Source organism: Ranitomeya imitator, chromosome 6, assembly GCF_032444005.1.
Source record: "Ranitomeya imitator isolate aRanImi1 chromosome 6, aRanImi1.pri, whole genome shotgun sequence".
In the NCBI taxonomy this organism is placed as follows: domain Eukaryota; kingdom Metazoa; phylum Chordata; class Amphibia; order Anura; family Dendrobatidae; genus Ranitomeya; species Ranitomeya imitator.
In genome coordinates this window covers 124,400,811-124,426,536 of record NC_091287.1, presented here as the reverse complement: position 1 = coordinate 124,426,536, position 25,726 = coordinate 124,400,811, and the positions used below count along the sequence as shown (strand labels likewise).

The window sequence follows — 25,726 nt, the reverse complement described above, 5'->3', positions numbered from 1 at the left end:
CTCATCAGAAATCATTTCAAGATTCTTCAGAGCAGTCTTGTATTCACCTTTTGCCAGAGAAAGCTTGGCTTGAAGGTCATCAACAGTTTTCTTCAGTAGCTAAAGATGGATGATAGTCATTACTAAAAGCATACCACAATAGATTGCTGCTTACTAAGCAACAACTAAATAGATATTGGCTAGAGGAGCAGTATAGCACATTTTCTCTTAGATTAATGAGGGTCACTCTACATATGCAGGTTTCCAATTTTGAGAACCATTTTCTGTCAGTATAGATTGTCAATGCAAACCCTGCCAATATGTTTAGGTCACACTCACAATGAGAACCAAAGCGCCTCTCTTGGGAACGACTACTAATCTAGATCATATGCCTTCTTGGCAAAGAGAGGACATCAATGTAATGTATCTTATTGTATAAAGAAAAAAATTACATTAAAAGGGTTTTGTTTTTTTAAATATTTAGTTTTTGTTATAAATCTTCAAATGCCCTGCTCCCTTTAGCACGGCCATAAAGGTAAAGGGGACATATCAGCCCCGTGGAAAGTTCTTGGAGGAGTTAATGGAAACTAAGATATAAAACTTTTCTCAAATTTTAGTGATACAAACTCTGATCTTGAGAAAAATCAAGAAACCGGAGTCGGCGCTGACTCAGGCTTGCCAATATCTCAGATTTCAAAATCGTAAGAGATACCGTTATCAGCGTGCAGCATGTAAACACAGGGACAATCTCTGCTATCTTACTTCGTGTTGGATGGACAGAAGATGGACTCCTGCATAATTGTGTTTCACCAATATAAGCAGATTTGTCATTTTTCAACCCTAAAACTAAAACTATAAGCACTTATTCCATAAATCATAAGAGAGAGTCACAGATTAACCCTCTACAGGCAGTTTCCTTTCTTGGTAACCCTTTAGATGCAACCATGTCTCCCACTTGTAGGTTAACCTTTTAAAAGCACACTATGTGAAAAGTATTGGGACACCGCTTAATCACCAAATTCAGGTTTTTCATTCACCACCTTTGCTCCAGATGTATAAAATCCAGCACCTAGCCATTCGGTCTACCTGTCAAATTTAGGCTACTTTCAACACTTCCGTTTTTTTGAATTCGTCACAATGCGTCGGCGCGACGCATCAACGGATGCGTCAAAAATAGTGAAAAACGGATGCAACGCATCCAGTATTTCGACGGATCTGCTAGAAGGTTCCGTCGAAAAACTGGATCCGTTGCATCGGTTTTTACCATCCGTTTTTTTTGACGGATTCGTCTTCCATGCCTAAAAATGGGAATCTCCCAAATGTGATTGCCTACTGGAAAATAGGGAAACCAATATATTGACTGGCTGGCTGTCTTCAGGCTGGCAGGAGTCTTGCTGGCACATTTGGGGGTGACGCCCCAGGCCGGGTTTATATAGATTTGGGGCCTGTCTGGCCAATTGGCTACAAATTCCTGATTCTGAGCATGCTCAGTGTAAAAAAATGGATTCCAGTGCTGGATTCCGTCATACGACGTGTCACGACGGATCCTGCGTCCATAGGCTTCCATTCTAGTCAATGACGTATGCCGCAGGATCCGTCGCGACATGTTTTCCCGACGCAGACAAAAAACGTTACATTGAACGTTTTTTTTCAAGATGACGGTCCGCCAAAACACGACGGATCCGTCACACGACGGACGCGACTTGTGGCCATCCGTCGCTAATACAAGACTATGGGGAAAAAAAACGGATCCTGCGGGCACATTTGCAGGTTCCGTTTTTTCACAAAACGACGCATTGCAACGGATCTGAAAAGACAGAAGTGTGAAAGAGGCCTTAGTGAGCCCTTTCTAATAACCCAGGCTGTGTGTGTGGTCCTGTAATAGTATGCCACCATTGCATCAAGTCAGTTTTTGACATTTCTTCCTTCCTAAATATGCCACCATGTTCCCAGACATGTGAAAGCTGTTTTAGCTGCAATGGGGGAACCAGCTCAATAGTAATGCCAATGGATTTGAAATGGGCTGGCATGAAAGTGTCTCAATATTATAGTTCATGTCCTCCTTTATCTGGGCTGTATCATAGGGATATTTCATGACATGACAGAAAAATACCAATAATCTGTATGTAGCTCTGGCTACTGTTGAACATTTTCACCAAATTTCCCCTAATTCACTCTGTCCATTGGGATACATTGGGAAATTAATTCACTTTGTTGGTGCATCGCTTTTGGCAAATTTATAAAATATATAAATATGAGAAATATGCTAACTGATTTTCCCATTGTATTCTATGGACCAGTGTCTTGTCGAAATGGAGAAACAGGTGAACTGATCTGTTAACTTGAGTCTTGACCAGATCTGAATAGAAGTCCACATTTACTATTCAGAGAAAACATCAGATTTGCTATTTATATGAATTTGACAAGCGTGTTACAATTTCATCTTCTAATCATATTTTGTGTATTTCTGAGAACTGACAGGTCCTCATTAAGTAGTAAGATCCCGGATGCCTGTACTAATGGGTATATACAGTATGTATGACACCGATCACAATGACTAACACCGACATGCGGTTCGCCAGAGACTATGCTGAAACACGTGTTTTAGAGGTTGTCGACAAATGTTTCCACAAATACAGGTATGAAGATATTGTTTATTACTTTTTTCGGTGGCTTACTTTCTGCAGAAATTGTTCTACTGTCTAACCCAATAGTAAGGGTAATCACATACCGCTACCTAATTAGGACCAGTCCTGTGACTAGATCTCTGCCTAAACGGGTTTCCTACAGGGTTCTACTTAAACAGCGTTATGTACGAACCTCAAGCTGCAGGTAATACTTTGCCTTCATTTCAAAATAGGGTCTATACAGGAAATATAAAAAGAAATATTGGTTATTAAAAAGACTTGACGAAAAAGGCAGACAGAATCCAGAAACAGTGGGCGGTAGAGAATCCTACCGCAAGTCAGCAGTCCTATAACAGTAAACCATGAGGAGAGAACTATGATCAAAAGAATATGCGCTCCACATAGAAGGTCCTCGCCCTGAACAAGAACAGACAAACCTCTCCATACAGAAACCTGAAATCACACAGGAGGGGATTTATACGGATATTACTGGCAATTTCAGATTTAAATGTTTCTGATCTTTGGACAAAATGTCACATTACAAAGGACACCTTTGACATTGAAAAGAATATTTTTTTAAATATGTTAGTGGTTATCTCTAGTTAATAAAATTACACTGAGTTTCAGTTTACAATCTTCATTCCTTCATTCATTTTCAGACCCCCAGGTATGCAGTTTGCAGCCTAATCCAAGTTTCAGGTATTTCTCGTATGGAAGTGACGCTCCCAGTAATACAGGCTGGATGAGAGGCCTTCACATTTACTGTCTATTAAAACTTAGAGCCGTTCTTCAGATATTAACACTTATTTTACACCTCATTGCCTAAGAGACCGACCACCTCTGCTGTCTAGCTTGTTAACACTGCCCTAAAGCTGCCCTAGATTAGGAGGTAGGTAGCCATGCGCTCCAACGATCCTAGACAGTTTGAAAATAAATCTTACAAGCTCAGTATAAATGAGCTTGTAAGCGCTGCTCATGTTCTGCAGTCTAGCAGGGGTGGTCGATCTTCACGTCAATGAGCTGTAAACAAGAGAAAAAAAGTGTTAATTAATAGCCAGGACTGGCTAAAAATTTTAATAAGCCGTAAATTGCAAAACCTGACAATACCTATTTTTTTAAGATGGGAATAACGCTTTTCAGGCCAAATTAAAGGACAGCTAAATGCACATATATCCATGAAGGTTTCCATTAAATACTAATCACATCACTTCTACTGGAAACCAGGAATAATTAACACCTAGGGGCAGAAATAAACTGCAAGTATACAGATTTTCTGCCCTTTCTCTACACTATAAATGCAATTGCCAAGCGTGGGTTACTCATTAATCTGGAATTGCGTCCTGAAAACACAAAACCATAACATCCATCACCCATTCAGCTGAACAGTGAAACGCCTCTTATTTCATTACTGACCCAGATGGGACTTCTTCCCAAACCCAAAAATAGCCGTCATATCTCAATGCTTTCCTGGCAGAAAAACACCATCCTATTAATATCGGCCCTGACATGAGCAGAGCGAGGCCACCGTCTCTGGGGTATCATTACTACTCATCTAATTATAGGGTATAGGAGAGACCGCCGAACACAACACATGATGCAAGTGTCCGTCTGCGCATCAAGTAGAAGGCATGTCATTACCCGATATCCACCAGGCTGCAATCTGCTCAGCACCAAGTGAAGCCTCAGACATCCACACTGTCCAATGTGGCACAGCGCCACGGCTTCCATTATGGACAGAAGTCACGACTCTCTGACTATTACTCAAATTCCTCCTCCTTGTTATCGTGCAGTGAGGAGAGCAAGAAACCGCTATTCCAGTGTCCAGTGGTGATCTCCCACTGACCGCTTAGGAGAATAACACTATTTCATGCAATCACAGCACAAAGTCACCTGTATAGGGGTGGGACGTATTAGGTAGCAAGTAAACAGTCCGTTTTTGAAATTAATGTTTTGCAAGCGGGAAAATGGGCAAGTGTCACATTTTTATGGCTAGTGAATGGGTTACAAAACCTCAAAAAGAGCAGGTTTTATGGGGGCTCCACTTATGCAGTCGTTAGCCCCTAACACAGTGGTATCAGAAAAGAAAATCAGTGAAATGGCGACAGAGAAATGAGCGACTACAGCTCACTGAAGCGCCCAAGGAGCAAAATGCTAGCGTGTCCGGTCCAAAGCTAAACAAGTGCTAGAAAATTTCAAGGGTTTTTCCACTTTTTGGCTTTTGGTCTCTTTTGACCAGCACTGTATTAAAATAATAAAACGTGCTAGTTCACGACTTCCCAGGGGTCCAGAGCAGCTCTCCACCAATGTTTGGGTTTTCAGTGCAGTGGTGATGCCGTGACAATAGCAAACATCGTGGCTGCAGCTAATCACTGAGCTCAATGCTTCATGTTGCATGCATCAGCAGAGCAACTGAGCTCAGTGACTGGCTGCAGCAGTGATGTGCCTTGTAGGCATGACGTCACCACTGCAGCTGAAACATCGGGACTGGACCAGTGGAGGAGAGCCAGCGCTGGGCCTGGGGAGGGAGAGTACTAGCTCATTTTATTATTGTAATAGAGCGCTGGCCAAAATAGGCTAAACGCCCAAATGTACAAAACACATTTAAATGCGGGATATGACAGAAAGGTGTCAGGGACATTACAAGTCAGATATCTACATCCAAAAGTAAAGTCTCTGCTAAAGAATTACCCGTTACCACTAATAATGGGCCTCATGTATGGCAGTCATTTAGTCAGTAACTTCTAGTGACCACAACCAACATATCATAATTAAGATAATGGCCTAAATTGTGTAGAATATTAGATTGGAGCAACCATCACTGACATTTTATACCACTCTAAGGCCTCTTTCACACGTCCATATAAACCGCGTATGTGAAAAAAATGGTACGGATGTCAGCGTTTTCCATCCTTGTGTCCATTTTTACCATCAGTGTTTTTACGGTATGGATAAAGAACGAAATGACAAAGCTTCTCCTATACTTTGTAATGCTAACCACGGACAGCACACGGATTGTACACGGATGACATACATGTGCTGTATGTGTTATTCATGAACCCAAAGACTTGTATTAGCCCATGTCGGAAAAAAACGGACCTGTCTCTACGCTTTGCACGGACACGCGGATATGTGCATAGCAGCATAGGTTATAATGGTTACCTGCGGTATTCAATGAAAAAACAGATACCACACGTGCTGGAAACACGGACATGTGAAGGAGGCCTAAGACCAAGCTCTCGCGCAGGTGACGGTCCCATGGCTGACGCTTGGGTCAGTCTGATATATAACACAGTTGTAGTTCTGTCCTTTGGATACCTACTTAGATTTGTTAATGCTTCTCCTTAATTTCTTCTCCAATTGTTTCATCCTTCCCATGGCGGCATTATATTTAGCAGCAGTTTCCTTGTGTACCAGTTCACTACGAGTCTTCTTCTGTTCTTCTTCCATAACCTAGAATGTAAAAATAACCATGACATACCTTCTACTACACGAGAAAACCCACTCACTGACTATAAAACATAGTAAAGTACAAGACAGCGGAATGTCCCGCAGTCACTCTACTCTTCAAACTCTACAGAACTAACGTACAATAAAACAATAATTCATTGTTTCCTACTTGTGAGATAGACGACCTGTTACTTGTCTTACCTGCACTGTAAGAACTGTCCTGACATTTCAAAAACCTCAAAGATTTGGTCAATCAAATAACATGTTATTACCCAAGAAATATTCTAAATGAGTTTTCTACTATACAAGTCCATTTTCAGTGGAGAATTCTGATTCAATAGAGGGTAAAAAAAGAACCCCTGTGTGAATTTAACTTGCAGCTGACCATTAGGGTTTTTAGAATAAGAATAGTAACAGGTTGTCAAGAAATCCTTGTAACAAGTGGAGTTGTCAGAGGTGCAGGGTCTCACTAAAAGCACCATGGGAAGATCCATATCCTTTTAATAGAGGGTGCAAGGCAGTAGCGCAGCTACCGGGGGGGCAGAGCTCTGAGGGGGCTCACCTGGAGCTACGCTACTGTAACGGCGCGCTCCTTCTCCCATCATCCCCCTGTCAGTGTCGGCGTCTGACGTCGCCGACACAGACAGTGGGCGCAATGACGTCACTGCCCGGCGCCCGTTGACGTCACTACCCGGCGCCCGTTGACGTCACTACCCGGCGCCCGCTGTCAGGAGATCAGCGGGAGCAGCGCAGGAACCAGGATGAAGAGAGGTGAGCATTTCTTTATTTTTTAATGGGTGCTGCTGCCTTATTACAGGGCCTGCCTATGGGGGGGCTGCCTTATTACAGGGTCTGACTATGGGAGCTGCCTTATTACAGGGTCTGCCTATAGGGGGGCTGCCTCATTACAGGGTCTGACTATGGGGGTGCTGCCTTATTACAGGGTCTGCCGCCTTATTACAGGGTCTGAATGGGGGCTGCCTTATTACAGGGTCTGCCTATAGGGGGGCTGCCTCATTATAGAGTCTGCCAATAGGGGGGCTGCCTCATTACAGGGTCTGCCTATAGGGGGGCTGCCTCATTACAGGGTCTGACTATGGGAGCTGCCTTATTACAGGGTCTGCCACCTTATTACAGGGTCTGAATGGGGGCTGCCTCATTACAGGGTCTGCTTATAGTGGGGCTGCCTCATTACAGGGTCTGCCTATAGGGGGGCTGCCTTATTACAGGGTCTGCCTATGGGGATGCTGCCTTATACTACAGAGTCTGCCTATGGGGGTACTATATTATTACAGGGTCTGCCTGTGGGGGCTGCCTTATTACAGGGTCTGCCTATATGTGGGTGCTGCCTTATTACAGGGTCTGCCTATGGGGGCTGCCGTATGCTATAGAGTCTGCCTATGGGGAGTGCATTTTACTATATTGTGGACTATTTGGTGCATTATGCTACTGTATATGGAGGCTATCTAGGGGGCCATCATACAGTATGGAGATTACAGTGTGGGGGTTATTACACATTGTTGGAGCCATCAAACAGTTTGGGGGCTACTAAGGGGTCAGTATACTGTGTTGGTGCTACTATACAGTGAGGGGGCATTATACTGTGTATAAGAGCATCATACTGTGTATAGGGGAGCTGTACAGGGGGGGGACTCGGGACATTATTAAATGTAAAGTGGGCACTTATTGTTATAGGGGAACTCACGTTACTGTGGCTATCAAAGGGGCACACAGGGCAATATTACTTTCTATGGGGCAAAATATGGGCACTGTTTTCTAGGGCACTTGCACCCAGTATTACTATATTATAGAGGGGTGCTTTAGAATTTAGAGGGCACAGAGAACCACACAATAGGGGTAGTAATAGGGACACATACAGCAGCAGTGGCTCAGTATTGGGGTATCAGGTGCAGTAATAGGGACACATACAGCAGCAGCTGCTCAGTATTGGGGTATCAGGGGCAGTAATAGGGACACATACAGCAGCAGCGGCTCAGTATTGGGGTATCAGGTGCAGTAATAGGGACACATACAGCAGCAGCGGCTCAGTATTGGGGTATCAGGTGCAGCAATAGGGACACATACGGCGGCAGCGGCTCAGTATTGGGGTATCAGGTGCAGTAATAGGGACACATACAGCAGCAGCGGCTCAGTATTGGGGTATCAGGTGCAGTAATAGGGACACATACGGCGGCAGCGGCTCAGTATTGGGGTATCAGGTGCAGTAATAGGGACACATACAGCAGCAGCTGCTCAGTATTGGGGTATCAGGTGCAGTAATAGGGACATATACGGCAGCAGCGGCTCAGTATTGGGGTATCAGGGGCAGTAATAGGGACACATACAGCAGCAGCTGCTCAGTATTGGGGCATCAGGGGCAGTAATAGGGACACATACAGCAGCAGCGGCTCAGTATTGGGGTATCAGGTGCAGTAATAGGGACACATACGGCGGCAGCGGCTCAGTATTGGGGTATCAGGTGCAGTAATAGGGACACATACGGCAGCAGCTGCTCAGTATTGGGGTATCAGGTGCAGTAATAGGGACACATGGCAGCAGCGGTTCAGTATTGGGGTATCAGGTGCAGTAATAGGGACACATACGGCAGCAGCGGCTCAGTATTGGGGTATCAGGTGCAGTAATAGGGACACATGGCAGAGGCTCAGTATTGGGGTATCAGGGGCAGTAATAGGGACACATACAGAGGCAGCGGCTCAGTATTGGGGTATCAGGTGCAGTAATAGGGACACATGGCAGCAGCGGCTCAGTATTGGGGTATCAGGTGCAGTAATAGGGACACATACGGCAGCAGCGGCTCAGTATTGGGGTATCAGGTGCAGTAATAGGGACACATGGCAGAGGCTCAGTATTGGGGTATCAGGTGCAGCAATAGGAACACATACGGCAGCAGAGGCTCAGTATTGGGGTGTCAGCAGGATGAGGAGGTTGTGCAGGTTGGGAATAGATGGTGATGGAGCTGGAATGTGAGAAGAGAAATGTGTTTTTGTTGTATTCTCTACAGATGAGTTGTAGCTGGAAGAAGTTGTCGTGTCGGTCTGGGCCAGATGGAAAAGACGGGAAAAATGAACAATTCCATCATAAAGAACGTCAGCGGTAAGACATTATCTGTAACTGTGCAGTGATCTCTTATATGTTCTGTAGGACTGGTATCTACCACTGACCATATGGCAGTAATATTCGTGTTGGTCTTTATATATAGAGATTATCTTCAGTAGCATCGCGGTCATCTGCTGAGGTTCTCCTCCACTATTAGGGGGCGTCACCGAGTTGTAATCAAGGTTACCTGGTTAGGGGCCACTCAGAAGCTTCGCCCCCCTGAGCCAAATCCCTAGCTACGCCTCTGGTGCAAAGTCATGAACGTCACATTGTGATCACACACAGAAGGTTTCCATCCTTTAATTCTGAAGCTTTTTATAGTACACAGCCAGGGCTTCTATCATTCCGGACAATTCTGTGTGTAAAGATTGTATACATGGCTCAATGGTCAACACAGCTTTTTTTTTTAAAAGGGAGTCAGTCACCAGATGTTTGCTATCTCATCTGAGAGCAGCAGGGGCAGAGACCCCAATTCCACGAAGGTATCACTTGCTGGAGTTTTGATAAAATCCCTGTTTTACGTGCTGCAGATCTAGCCGTTCTCTGAATGCCAAGCTCTGTATATAAACCCACACCACACCTGATTGGCACTTTATTATTATGCAAAGTATACACAGAAAGCTGCCAATCGTAGGGGGCATGGTTATACACCGATCATGGATATAGAGGACTACACCGCAGCAGGATTACTAGTGCTCTAGTGATAATCTCCTGCTATAATACCACAAGTTTATCAAAAGCATAGTAAGGAGCAGAAAGTGACACATTGCTGGAATCAGGGTCTCTGTCACTACAACACACATCATATGAGATACTAGGTGGCCAAAAATTTTTATGACAGATTCCCTTTAAACCACTGGAATTTTGGGTACAAATCTGACTAAGGCTAAAATTCCCTTCCAATCTTCAACAATGTACTGATGACGTATTGGGATTTATATGAAAATTCGCACTAACTAGTGGGGGAAAGTGAGAAAGTTACCACGCACATTAGTCAACGTCGCCCAATTGCTGTAAATATATTGGCCTTACAAAAGCAACAAAAAAGAAGAGGAAAAAAAAAAAAAAAAACAAGATGTCCGCTCTATTTTATTATATGATTTTCACCTTCATTTAAGTGACCTTTCCCCGGTAAGTTTAGTTACTTCATCCCACCGCAGCTTCATGCCTTCTCCCACTATTGGTATTACACAGATACTCAAAGAAACCCATACAGATCCTTTCTTCTTGGAAATTGTGTATTTCAAGTTTTCATTTTTTCACATACCCCTTTTGTGTGCCTTAAAATGAGATTCCTTACAGAGCAACGTCCTGCTCCAAATATCAGCACACCACTGAGCATCTTGGACTCACGGCAATGCTCTACCTAGGAGAAAGGGGACCACTGCCTCCCAAAAATGGACGAGCTGCATCATCTCAGGAAGACTAAAGTCATTTATTTAGGAAAAAAATGAGAACTCCTTAAATACAGTAATGTCAAAAGGAGCCTCAGACTTTATAATTTATCATTAGAGATATTTCACTTCTGTGTCCTCCAAATCTGCAAAAACAGCATGATCGCAAAAGGAGGTCACCACTTCTCGGAGAAACGATCACCCAGGTGAAGAGCGAGACAGAATCAAGGCTTTCAACAGAATGAAATCCAATTATTGAATGATAGAATCCAATATATGTTGTAGAATAAAAGCCAGTGGTTCGGCGCTTACCCGCTGTGTGGCATGGTTCAGCATCTCCTGCCAAGCAGAATCGAACTGACGCTTGTCATCCTCCAACAGCCGCTGTTCTGCTAGGGATATCGTCTCCTTAGCTGCTCGGAGAACCTCGGTGGCACGTTGGAAATCTTGCGTTGCTTTCTGTGCTTCCAACTGAGCCTGAGTGTGAAAAAAATTGCCTAAATCACAGGAAACACTGCACCGTATGTTTCTTAAAGTAAATGGAAATCTTTAACATTAGGGCATTTTAGGTTAGAAAAAGTCTGTGCTCATTAATATCTTTTATCTTTATCAAGGTCAGAACTATATTGTTTTAAGTAAAACTCCAATCTCCCTGCATACAAATTAAATTATGAGTGAAGGAAGCAATCATTAAGAGTTAAAAGGATTACTGCACACTTATTATTGAGGTCAATGGATAAGCAGTATGCAATTAGCTCCCTTGCTCCCCCTAGTGGTGGCTGCAGGCAGTCTGTAATTCATTGTTTAATGGGATTGTGTCAGAATGATCATCCCTCCTAAGCTTTCTATATAGGCACGCTGGGCATAGGAAGCTAAATAAAATACCTCGATATCTGTGAAATAAGACATCAGAATAATCTACTTTTTTTATATAAGAAAATGAGCTGTCCCAGGCTATGGTCCAAACACTGATCTGCATGAGAATCTGCCTCCAGAGTTTATTTTACATGAAGGATGAGTTACCAGTGTGATGTGTAATGGCCGCTCTCTGCTCTCCTGATCTCACTGCAGGAGCTGTGTGTGACTATAATGGCAGAGACAGACTGCCGTATTTCTCATGCAAGAATCACATCGCACTGCACGGACTGGCCGGCACCTCTCCTGACCTGAGCATGACAGCGTGATGGATTACTATGCAGCTATCAAGCTCAGGTCAGGAGAGCCGACAACCAGTACGAGGTTTAAGATGAGATTCTCACACGCGAAATACGGCAGTCTGTCTCTGCCCTAACTGATGCATGTAAAGAAGCTGCGGAGACACCATCACGTGTTTCTCGACGCAAGCAGTGAATAGCCAGGCCTTTCCCCGGGAAGGAACAACCACGGGAAGGGCAGCATCCTATGAAGGAAAGCCACCTATGCCAAGCATGGTATCCATCCACAGACAGCTGTTTCGGGGGGGTTTTCTGCCCTAACTGACACATCTGCAGGTTCCTCTCAGCTTCCAGCTCACAGGCAGACAGGGCTGCAATACTGTTACAATACAGAAGAGCTCAGAGCTGCACAAATGTGTTTGCAAGAAGACAAAGTTCATTTCTCCTATTGTGTTTGTTACTTGTCTCACACTGGTATCTCCCCCTTATATTTATAATAATCTCTGGAGGCAGATTCTCATGCTTATCACTGCTGGGCTAGATGCCTACGTGCATCCTGGTTCAACCACGTCCCCAGCATGGATTGGCAGCTTACTGTGAATACACAAAGAACACTGCTAATCAGGGGTGTGGACGGAGATAGCTTTTGAGCTTTGCTACATCTAAAAACTCTGATTGTATCACAACAACTGCACCCTGTAAACCAAGTGATACACAGAGGAGGTACTGAAGCAAAAACATTGGAACATATTCCCTTTGACGTCAAGTGTATGTAGCAGGGCCCTCTGAACACTCAAACGCCATTTAGCATGTCTGTCTTTTCATGCTATTTCTGGGCTCACTTTGATATAGGGTTCAGGGGTCAGGATATCACTTCTATAGGTAGGTATACAGTGGTCAGCAGATCGTTCAGTTGACAGATCTCACTCTATTTGCTAAATTAAATTTATCTTTTATACGTAGAAATCGACAAATGGAAGAAATACTCTACACCTAGAAGGATGTGCCGAGATCATTCGTGTTCCTCACCCCAACTGTTAGTTATTAAACACAATGCAATCTGAATCCACCCTGAACATGTGCGAATATCAGGAGAATGTGCATAATGTCACGATGACGCCAATCTCCAAATCCAGCTTAATGGGTCTCTCAGATGTTTAAGAAAAAAAGGAAGTGGCTGATCTGCTAAAAACAAGGACGTGCTGCATTAAAATTAATCTTGTGCTTCATTAGACGACTCACACCCCTCCCCCGTGTTACAGTTCCAGGTGTAAAAGACTGCAGTGTGAATAGAAAATCGTCTCAATGTACGGTAATACTGCACAAGAAAAACAGTCACAGGGGGCATATGTATTGCCAAATGCAAGGAAAATCACAATAATACAACAAAGCAACAAATGCTTAGTTCACAGGAGCAAGAAATCAGTAAATGTGGCAATCACAGTCATATTCAATGCATGTTATTTTTAGTCGGGATTATTTACTCATTGTTACAAAAAATGGAATGCCAAGATGCTTAAACCTAAAGCCCACGCGTGCATCATTTGTGTAGATAAGACTTGTCAAAGGAATAGAAACTATTCTGCAGCACCCAGCAGCAGCCACTACACAAGAATATGAGATATTCTGCAGCACCCACTACACAATAATAGGAGCTATTCTGCAGCACCCCGCAGCAGCCACTACACAAGAATATGAGATATTCTGCAGCACCCACTACACAAGAATAGGAGCTATTCTGCAGCACCCCGCAGCAGCCACTGCACAAGAATAGGAGCTATACTGCAGCATCCAGCACATTGAACACACACATTGAAGTTACATTTATATACTGGGGCAACCACTCCACTGTCAATCAAAATAAACTACCTCAATGATCTGGACACCTGGATTAAAGGCTAAAACTCACTGTCATATCAGCCTTTCCCCTCATTCTGTTGATCAACTTACTTGGTGTTTAATGGGTTATTCCCAAAATCATATTTTTTTTCAAAGAACAGTAAATGCATACTTTCATTTCATTGGTCTCAACACCAGACAACACACGGGTCTACTAATCTCACCCTGTCCATACAGAGCCCGATCCTGTAGCGCATCTTTCTAGGCCCTGTATACAGAGCTCCATCCTGCAGTATTTCCTTCCTCTGAGCCCCTGAATAGAACCCAACCTGCGGTATGTCTATCCTCCAGCCCCCTATATACAACACATCCTGCAGTATGTCTCTTCTCAAGTCCCCTATATACAACCTATCCTTTAGTAGGTCTCTCCGTCTCTCTGTATATATCTTTCTGCATCAAGATGGATGAAGCTCCGTTCCTTTCCAAGACATCAGCCTGCTCAGTAAAATCTCTGTTCCAAACATGTCTCGGCTGGGGAAGACTGCACATGACCAACTATGAGCATTGAAACTACTACAGGATGGTCCCAATGGCAACTGTAGGAGAAATGAAACCAGGGAGGTCACCCTTGGGATGATGTATGCAAAATGGGGAAAATGTAAAGATGGGTTATATTGTCACAACTATACATCTACTATATAAAGCTGAATGTGTGTGTGTGTGTGTGTGTGTGTGTGTGTGTGTGTGTGTGTGTGTGTGTGTGTGTGTGTGTGTGTGTGTGTGTGTGTGTGTGTGTGTGTGTGTGTGTGTGTGTGTGTGTGTCCGGGATTGGCATCTGCACCGTCGCAGCTACAGCCACAAAATTTTGCACAGTCACACGTCTGGACCCTGAGAGCGTCATAGGCTACGTTGTGAGGTGAAATTTTAACCCCGCGCGTTCCAATTCACCAAACAATTTTGCCCCAATCTACATAATGGGGAAAAAAGTGAAAGGAAAAGTGTTGGAAGCGTCGCAGCTACAGCAACAAAATTTTGCACAGTCACACGTCTGGACCCTGAGAGCGTCATAGGCTACGTTCTGAGGTGAAATTTTAACCCCGCGCTTTCCAATTCACCAAACTATTTTTCCCCTATCTACATAATGGGGAAAAGTGAAAGGAAAAGTGTTGGAGGCAAATTGACAGCTGCCAGATGTGAACAAGGGGGACTTAAAGAATGAGAGCAATGGCGCCAAAGAGTACACAACCTCGCCACATAAAAGTCGAAACACAAAAGTCGCCGCTCAAAACTCACCACGTGCAAATCTCGCCACATGCAAAAACTAGGCTCACGCAAAACTCGCCACAAGTACAAAACTCACCTCATGGAAAACTCGCCAGACGCAAAACTTGCACACGTGGAAAAATTGCCACATGCACAAAATTTGCAACACATGCAAAAGTTGCGTCACACAAAACTTGCACATACTCAAAAGGCACCAGACATAAAACTCACCACGTGCAAAACTCGCCATGCGCAAAACTTGCTGCGCACAACTTGCTACACTAACCTGTCACATGCAACTCGACACACAAAAAGTTGCTACACGCATGTTGCCACACAAAACTCATCTCACAAAAGTCGCTACATGCATGTCGCCACACACAACTCAACACACACAACTTGACAGACGAAACTCGCCCTAAAACACACACAAGTCTGGTATTAGCCTTCAAAAATAAAAATCTGATTAATAAGCAGACAAACTACAAGAGCAACAAATGTACCATATAGGAAATACAGCAGCTGTCAGTCACATGACCTGTCTATTATGTGTATGTGTGAGCTAATATATACTGCCAGGGGGAGGGCTTCCTGTTGGCTGGGGATTTATCAGGCTGCCAATTTATCTTACAAATACTGAGGTAAAAATACTGAGCAAATAACGTGTTAACGAGGTCTAATACAGGAGATCACACAGGTATATACTATATACAGGGGAGATGACACACAGATATATACTATATACAGGAGAGATGACACACAGGTATATACTATATAGAGGAGGAGATGACATACAGGTACATACTATATACAGGAGGAGATGACATACAGGTATATACTATATACAGGAGGAGATGACACACAGGTATATACTATATACAGGAGCAGATTACCTACAGGTATATACTATATACAGGAGGAGATGACATACAGGTATATGCTATATATAGAAGATGACATACAGGTATATACTATATACAGGAGGAGATGACACACAGATATATACTATATACAGGGGAGATGACACACAGCAGGTATATACTACAGGTCCTTCTCAAAAAATTAGCATATAGTGTTAAATTTCATTATTTACCATAATGTAATGATTACAATTAAACTTTCATATATTATAGATTCATTATCCACCAACTGAAATTTGTCAGGTCTTTTATTGTTTTAATACTGATGATTTTGGCATACAACTCCTGATAACCCAAAAAACCTGTCTCAATAAATTAGCATATCAAGAAAAGGTTCTCTAAACGACCTATTACCCGAATCTTCTGAATCAACTAATTAACTCTAAACACATGCAAAAGATACCTGAGGCTTTTATAAACTCCCTGCCTGGTTCATTACTCAAAACCCCCATCATGGGTAAGACTAGCGACCTGACAGATGTCAAGAAGGCCATCATTGACACCCTCAAGCAAGAGGGTAAGACCCAGAAAGAAATTTCTCAACAAATAGGCTGTTCCCAGAGTGCTGTATCAAGGCACCTCAATGGTAAGTCTGTTGGAAGGAAACAATGTGGCAGAAAACGCTGTACAACGAGAAGAGGAGACCGGACCCTGAGGAAGATTGTGGAGAAGGACCGATTCCAGACCTTGGGGAACCTGAGGAAGCAGTGGACTGAGTCTGGTGTGGAAACATCCAGAGCCACCGTGCACAGGCGTGTGCAGGAAATGGGCTACAGGTGCCGCATTCCCCAGGTAAAGCCACTTTTGAACCATAAACAGCGGCAGAGGCGCCTGACCTGGGCTACAGAGAAGCAGCACTGGACTGTTGCTAAGTGGTCCCAAGTACTTTTTTCTGATGAAAGCAAATTTTGCATGTCATTCGGAAATCAAGGTGCCAGAGTCTGGAGGAAGACTGGGGAGAAGGAAATGCCAAAATGCCTGAAGTCCAGTGTCAAGTACCCACAGTCAGTGATGGTGTGGGGTGCCATGTCAGCTGCTGGTGTTGGTCCACTGTGTTTCATCAAGGGGTCAATGCAGCTAGCTATCAGGAGATTTTGGAGCACTTCATGCTTCCATCGGCTGAAATGCTTTATGGAGATGAAGATTTCATTTTTCAGCACGACCTGGCACCTGCTCACAGTGCCAAAACCACTGGTAAATGGTTTACTGACCATGGTATTACTGTGCTCAATTGGCCTGCCAACTCTCCTGACCTGAATCCCATAGAGAATCTGTGGGATATTGTGAAGAGAAAGTTGAGAGACGCAAGACCCAACACTCTGGATGAGCTTAAGGCCGCTATTGAAGCATCCTGGGCCTCCATAACATCTCAGCAGTGTCACAGGCTGATTGCCTCCATGCCACGCCGCATTGAAGCAGTCATTTCTGCCAAAGGATTCCCGACCAAGTATTGAGTGCATAACTGAACATTATTATTTGATGTTTTTTTTGTTTGTTATTAAAAAAACACTTTTATTTGATTGGATGGGTGAAATATGCTAATTTATTGAGACAGGTTTTTTGGGTTATCAGGAGTCGTATGCCAAAATCATCAGTATTAAAACAATAAAAGACCTGACAAATTTCAGTTGGTGGATAATGAATCTATAATATATGAAAGTTTAATTGTAATCATTACATTATGGTAAATAATGAAATTTAACACTATATGCTAATTTTTTGAGAAGGACCTGTATATACAGGGGAGATGACATACAGGTATATACTATATACAGGAGATGACATACAGGTGTATACTATATATAAGGGAGATGACAAACATGTATATACTGAGGTGAAAATGAGAGGTGTGAGGTGAAAATGAAAAGGTGTGAGTGCAAAATGAGAGGAGTGAGGGAAAATAGTGTAGTGATCGGAAAATGACAGATGTGAGGTCGAAATGACAAGTGTTAGGCGGGAATGAGGAGTGAGGGAGAAAATGAGAGGAGTGAGGGAGAAAATGAGAGATGTGAGGGGGAAAATTAAAGATGTGATTGGGAAAATGAGAGGAGTGATGGGAAAATAAGAGCAGTGAGGTGCTATAACTAACCACAGATATTTACTATGCCCAGGCAACGCCGGGCTCTTCAGCTAGTATTATATATACACACACATTTTTATTAATATATTTATTCAGTACATATATTATGCTCAAAAGTCAATGGCCCTCTAGTTCATACTGGTACACCTTTCCTGAATCTGCACAGTGAACTGCTGTAAGGGGATTCAGGTTCTATGGATAGGGGAGGATCGTTCGAATAATCCATCAACCAAATAGCTGTCTTCAAGCTGGTATGAGCAACTTATAGCATTTCCTTCCTTTGACAAAAAGTCTAAAGCATAGTCTCTATGAAAAGAAATACCGGTAATTTAAGCCCATCAATGAGTGCCTAATGCCATACGTAATCATGACCCATTTTACTTCCCTCTTCTTGATTGTTCAGAGAAGCCAGCTGTCAGAGACATGACTATAGTGTTTTATTAGAGGAGGATGTGAATTACAACAAGTGGGAAAATAACACGGCTTCTCAGCTAACCTACGAAAACAAGGCTCGTGTATATCACAATGATTATTTTGGAGAAAAATCTCAGTTCAACAGTACAATGAACAATAACTTATCTAAACCTAATTGATCCAGGGCTGTGGAGTCGGTAAACCAAACCTCCTCCAACTCCTCAATTTCCATGACTCCGACTCCACAGCCCTGATTCGATCGATCAACCCTAATCTTTACGTCAGATGTTTCGATGGTTACTGAAGCACGATTATCAGAATTTCAGACATTTTTAAGCTTTTGACAAATACATAAAGTTTATGGAAATACTAAATATTTATAGTGTTTAATTCTGCACTTTACCCGGGTAGCTGGATATCAGCTTCTGGGCCAAACCTTAACTGATGTAAAACCATTCTTAGCTAACCAGCGATTTACCCTATTACCAGGCAGCACAAATCCTAGTGATTTTCTCTGATAAAGCCCACTTCACACTGTTACTTACATCTGATAGAATGAGTGTTCTGAGAAGCAGTGTCTTCCATAGGCATGCATTAATGGTCTAATAGGAAACCCTCTAAGGCACTGCGTATAATTTTTTACTGGTCTCTAGTGGATAGGAAACTAACATCGAAGATGTCTGATGTACATATTACCATGATGCACACTTAGAATTTCTTTAAAACAAATTCTGTAAACTCTTCATATTTTGTAACACGAGCCAACTGAGCCAGTCAATGTGACGATTAGGATATCTCCAGTTCACAAGAAAGGATCTGCTTTCTGACTTCCAATTCTATGACCTGCTGCTACGTTTAAAGGGAATCTGTCACCCCCTGGGATGTGTATAACCTATTAATATGGGCATACAGGTGATAGAAAAGCTACACTAGTCTTACCTGTATGCCTCATAATAGCAGTCTTGTTGAGAAAACTTTTTTTTTTTATTTCTTAATGCTAATGATTTCCAGGGCAGACAGTACCTGGAAGAAATCCCTGCCTCCTGTCCTCATTACAATACTTCCCCCATCCCATGCACATGAGTTCTGGTGCCGGAATCCCGCGCCTGCGCCCTGCACTCCCTCCACAATCCATACCTGTTCCTCCCTTCTATGGGCACTGCATTCAGAGATCTTCTGCGCAGACGAGTCACTGCGACTTCCACTCCAGTGACCTCCAGCATGTGCGACGATAAGGTGCTCGCCCCAAATATTAATCACTAGGAACTATGTGTATTGTTAGCAAACAACTAAGAAGAGAAGGTCTTCAGGTGTTGGACCTTTGGGAGTAGCCTTGCACTGAAGAACAGATCTGGATGTATGTACCGGTGGGGAGGATACGGTCAGATAGCAGGGGTGCCTGAAGCTGGGTGCGAGAATACTGAATGGGGGATAAACGTATACTGCCTTGAAGAAAGGGGCACAAGGTTTTGGTGCGATTTCTGTAGGGAAGCTTTGGCTGTCATATTTTTGACTTGGTGTCACTATGCTGTAAATGGGATAGGTCTCGCAGAATGAGGCTAGTGACCATCTATCAGAGGTTAATGTGGCTTTCAAAGATAGAAAGGTCGGGGACCACTGCTCTAAAACATTCCCCTATCCTGTGTAGGTAGGTGGTCATTTCTACTATATCAGAGTTTATACTGAAAACACGCAGTGCCTTACTGTTCTAGTTTCATTTCACACTGTACATTTATAGGAAACGAAAATCTGCAACAAACTAATTACTGGATTTCACATTGCCATGAAGATAAGAAACAGATCTGGTCCATTTCACATGTCATCCTCTTAATTCTGCTCAAAGGCACTGAATAAAAAAGGAATCTTCTAATGCTGGAGGCCAAAAGTTAGAAAATCTGATATATTTTTTTTTTTTTATAAAAATAGTTACTGGATACTTTTAATCAGCTATATCATCCTCACATTGCATGGTTAACACTTTCTATACACCGACTTAACAAAATCCATTGCTAGCTATACTTTCACCTATAATTATTTTTCAGACATGCGCTGGTGGCTGTCTCAGACCTCTTTCATAGTGGGCACACTATTGTATTTTTTATTCTAGTCCACTCCATCATAAGCAATACCCAAATATCTAATGAGTGATAACCCATAATGGTTTAAAACCACTACTATAGCTGTACATAAGCCAAATCATGTACTGGAAAATGCCTTTTAAAAAGTGGCACTTAATCTTATAGTTTAAGATTAAGTTTTAACCTGCAGGGTCACATATGAAAGCGTGGCTTTACTAGTCGGCATCAAGGTTGTCAATCACATCCAGGGAGGTGTAATTATTGTGCCACTTAAGGCATCAGTGCATACTGGCATATGTGTCGCTACAGTGTCTGTTTTGAATAGTTATGGGACCTGACATGTTCCCTTGAAACATTTTCCAGCTCCCAAACAGAACCTCTCTGCAGGTCATCAGATACATACCTGTCTGGCCACTTTCCTGGCCTCCCAATAAGGTTTGGAATCTTCCACAGATTTTCCAATTTTTTTCACCATTTCGTCCAGTTTCAGAGTGGCCTCTGTCAGCACAGAGCGGAACTTCTGTCTGGCATCCTGAAAAAGACAGCAATATGTTAAATCTTTCATGTCAAATTTATCATTCAAGTTTCTTTCCTGCAAAAAAAAAAAAAAAGATGTTCAAAGTACTAAAAAGAAACAAGCTGTTGAAAATAGAAGAATTTGGATGTTTTAGACCTTCTATTATAGGATAAAAAATGTTACCCTAAATAATTTAATGAAAAAAATAAATATAAATTCTATATGCATACACACATTTACTATAAATCTAAAACCCATTCTATATCAGGAACATATACAGTAAGTATTAAAGATATTCTATGATACGAATATATAACAACGCATTTATATCCATCTATATACACACTCATATACATTCTCCATGACCACATTAAAGCTTCTTCTTAAAGTACTTCTATTGATGGGAAAACAAATGAATGGGCTCAGAAACAAAAATTAAACATGGCTCTCCATCAGAGAGCATCAAGAGATGTGTCTGCCTAATTTTATGCTCAAGAAAGTACCGTAAATCCAGATTAAGGCTACTTTCACTCTAGCGTCGGTACGGGCCCATCGCAGTGCGTTGGGCCGACGTACCGACGCATGCTGTGAAGTAAAAGCACAACGGGGGCAGCGGATGCAGTTTTTCAACACATCCGCTGCCCCATTGTAAGGTCCGGGGAGGAGGAGTTCTGGCCGCGCATGCGCGGTCGGAAATGGCTGACACGACGCACAAAAAAGTTACATGTAACTTTTTTGTGCCGACCGTCCGCCAAAACACGACGCATCCGTCGCACGACAGATGCGACGTGTGGCAATCCGTCACTAATGAAAGTCTATGGAGAAAAACCGCATCCTGCAGGCAACTTTGCAGGATGCGTTTTTTCTCCAAAACGACGCATGGCGACGGAGGCCAAACGACGCTAGTTTGAAAGTAGCCTGCCACAACCATATTAGATTCATTTTGTCAGAATTTGTGGACAATGTAATATATATTGAGGTTTAGGGTTCTTCCGACTCACAACAACCACAGATGTTGTATGTAGAAGACCAGGAATCGGCACGCATTGGATAAGTACGGTACAGTTAAAGTTGTCAATATTTTTTGCCTTCTTATGTTAAACAGAATGTACACTGAATGCCAGCAAAGTGTGTATGGGCCAAATCGGGGGAGATTGCTTAGGTGTCAGCCAAAAGCTGTGCACACAGGCAGTTATGAAGTCATTTTTTTCCTTTTTTTTGCCAACTAGTATTCAGCACCGCAACAATAGCTAGACAATGTATAATCAATGTTCTCCATATTTACTTAGCATTGTGTAATAGATTAAGTTACATTTTAGTCCTTTCTACAGCCAAAGTAAACTAGCTAAGAAGCGAGGCGCACGTCCCAAGACACAGTCCAGTTAATAATAAACTGAGACATGGTTCTGTTGTTCCATTGCAGCAAGATTAAAGTCAATATACAATACATTTTATTGCACTGGGAGGAGGGGTATGCAGCTGCAGTAGGCATATAGTGGTGTTATTGGTGATTATTTGTCTTTGTATGGTAGAAAGATAGTAATATTTATTATGTAGGAGTCATGATGTGGCAGTATTATGGTATTGGTAATAATGGTCTTTTTATATTAAGTTATGCTTATGTATACTTGAAATTGTATGTAAAAGCGTAGAGAGTTAAACTGTTTTAACGATTTAAATCTAAAATGCAGCGTCAGGGTATGTGATTTGGCTTCTGGTCATCTGAATTTTGTGTAACCAGACTCAATTTTTAGGTCAATCAAATGATAATTTATTACCAGCACTGAGAATCATAGAGGTAACCAAAATAATGAAAATCTAGTTGTGCCCTCCTGAGAAGAAGCTCCAATTCCAGCATAGTAATGGAAGGCACAAAAGCGCACAGAGAGGTAAAAAAAATACTCTGTTGTAAAAAAGTCACAGTAAATAAGCAAGTGCTAGTCAAAAAATGAAAAAATACAGGGTATTTAGTGAATACGTTTTTTTGCAAAAAAAAGTATGTTAAGTGACGCCATCAATCGCCAAGGTATACCCATAACAGAGCAGTCCTGTCTAATGTATATAATCCCTATCTGATGTATTTAAAAACCTGATCATCTGTATAGTACCTGTATGAACAGGGCTCAGAGAGAAAATATCCATGTTGAACATGCGAGATGGAACAGCTACAATGCAAATGACCCACAGAAATACTCTGTTGTAAAAAAGTCACAGTAAATAAGCAAGTGCTAGTCAAAAAATGAAAAAATACATTTAGTTAGTTAGTAATGGAAGGATCTGGATGCACAGCTTGAAATCAATCTCCCATAAGACAGCTAAAGGTATGTGCACACGATGCGGATTTTGCTGCGGATCCTCAGCGGGTCCGCAGCAGTTTCCCATGAGTATACAGTTCAATGTAAACCTATGGGAAACCAAAAACGCTGTGCACATGCTTCTTTCTGCGGATTCCGCAGCAGTTTTACAGCTGCCCCTATGGAAAACCGCAGTTGTAAAACCGCAGTGAAAACCGCAGAAAATCCGCTATATATCTGCAGCAAAAACGCAGCATTTTTGCCCTGCAGATTTATCAAATCTGCTGCAGAAAAATCCGCAGTGGCCAAGAATACGTGTGCACATACCCTTAGGCTACATTCACATTCTTGTGGAGTGGTGGTGCAATTCGGGATTTTTAATTGTGCAGCACACAGACCCATTATGACTGTCCTATTCTGATTGTCAAAATTGGATCAGAATAAGGGTATGTGCACACGTTGCGGATTACCTGCGATTTTTATGCGTATTTCACCTGCGGTTTTACACCTGCGGATTCTAATCATGAAACAGGTGTAAAACGCTGCAGAATCCGCACAAAGAATTGACATGCTGCGGAAAATAAACTGCAGCGTTTCTGAGCGGAAATTTCCGCAGCATGTGCACTGCGGTTTTTGTTTTCCATAGGTTTACATGGTACTGTACACCGCATGGAAAACTGCTGCAGATCCGCAGCCAAATCCGCAACGTGTGCACATAGCTTAAGACATAATCTGAATCTTCCAGATCAGAGTTTTTCCATTACTGTATGAATAGATCTACAATATTCTGGTCCTATGTACCATCTGATTTAAAAATAAAAATATGCAGCACACAGAAATGTAAATCCAAAGAAATGAGCTGGATCATGAGTTGGTGTACAAAGCACAAGAGCAGGTTCACACTGGCCATTTAACAGACAATTAAGCTACAAATAAAACGAATATATACCCTGCTGTAAGGAAAAGCAATATTTATATGCACCAACACGGGGTATTTAGCAAACACTGTTCTTGATAAAAGCGATCCCACCACGATGATGTGTACCCAATCAGGACGGTTTATTAAGTACCCCATGTTATTTAACAGCACTATTGCTCTTTACTTACGTATATGCTATTTTTATGGAATGTAGCCTAAGCTTAGATGGCAGGCAACTATAAAACTCATGTAAATGAGCAGGCTGGTTTCTAATCCCAGGAACACGCTCCAGAAGCTGCAAGTATCTTTAAAGCCCTTCTTTGCTCCAGCGTTGCATTTGCAAATAACTATTAAGCTCGCCAATTGCAGTGACCTATATCTCCATGTATTCGAGGGAAGAACATTACAGTTTTGTAATAACCTGTAATAATATAGTGGCAACATGAAAACGTATACAAGATTGCATAACTTGCATGTAAAGATGTATATTTCTAATACATTATGTTCAATCCCTGAAGGTGGTACCCAACAGGGGCTTATTTATAAGGGCGGAGAGCCACTCGCAGGCGGAGGGGTAACATTGTAGGACATGCTCTTCCAATCATTTGAATTTCCAGCATGTATCACTAAGTTACAGAAGCTGATGGGGAATTTGTGAAACGTACGGTATATCTGGTTATCTCTGCCCCAACCATAGCTGGTCGCAAGAGCTTCTAAAATCAGACAACTGTTTTGCAGGCTTCAACTTAAAAAGAGGTGGTCTTCATTTTAATAGTTATGCTGTAGACCACGTGTAAAACTGCTGTTCCCGTTAAGTCTCCCTGTGGAAGTAGTGCTCGTTTCACAATAGGCGACAACAGAATTCCCTTTCTTTTACTCAGAAGACGCAATATGCACATTTCACAATATAAGGTATACTTTAAAAAAAAAAAAAAAACAGATCCAATGTGCCGTACACAAAAAAAAAAATCAAATGTAGAAACAACATGCAAATCAGTATTGAAAGTGCACTGGGGACACACCAAGCACTTGGACTATGTGCAATGACACCTCCAGTGCACGTCAATCCTACATTGGAATATATATAATCACAGCTTCTAGTCTCCCATGGAGACTATTGAAGCTAGTAAAAGGAAGAAAAAAAAAGCTTTTAAAAATATTTAAAGAATTAAAGCATAAAAAGTTGAAGTCACCCCCATTCGCCCCATTCAAAACAAAAGAAAAAAAAAACAAAAACACATTAGGTATCACTGCATTTCAAATCGCTATATATAGTTAATCCAATCGGTACACAGCATAACGAGAAAAATATCAAACTGCCAGAATTATGGTTTTTTGGTCACCACAATATTGCATTAAAATGCAATAAGGGGCGAACAAAACAACGTATTTACACAAAAATGATAATAAAAACGTCCGTTCAGTACGCAAAACATAAGCCCTCAAAAAGCCCCAGAATCCAAAAAAATGGAGACATTAGGGGCCTTGGAAAATTTATTTCACCTCTTACATAAAAAAGAACCTTGTCATGTTTGTTATCTACAAACTCGTAATGAGCTGGAGAATCATAATGGTAGGTCAATTTTAGCATTTGGTGAACATGGTGAATAAGAAAAAAAAAAATTGTGGAATTGCATTTTTCTTTCAATTTTAAAGTGCACTTGGAATCTTTTTAATCCCGTTT

The 25,726-nt window shown here is 42.1% G+C and overlaps 1 protein-coding gene across 1 annotated transcript in view; it reads right to left on the bottom strand.

Moving 5' to 3' along the window:
• The window catches only part of SH3BP5 (SH3 domain binding protein 5), an 86,214-nt gene that overhangs the window by 12,129 nt on the left and 48,359 nt on the right, over positions 1-25,726 (bottom strand). Inside the window, exons 3-7 of the mRNA XM_069730055.1 lie at positions 20,716-20,844; positions 10,877-11,041; positions 5,926-6,056; positions 2,800-2,842; positions 1-99 (exon numbers count right to left, since the gene is read on the bottom strand). The exon at positions 1-99 is cut by the window's left edge and continues 118 nt beyond it. Coding sequence (XP_069586156.1) covers positions 1-99; positions 2,800-2,842; positions 5,926-6,056; positions 10,877-11,041; positions 20,716-20,844 — 567 coding nt within the window. The remainder of the gene's footprint in view (positions 100-2,799; positions 2,843-5,925; positions 6,057-10,876; positions 11,042-20,715; positions 20,845-25,726) is intronic.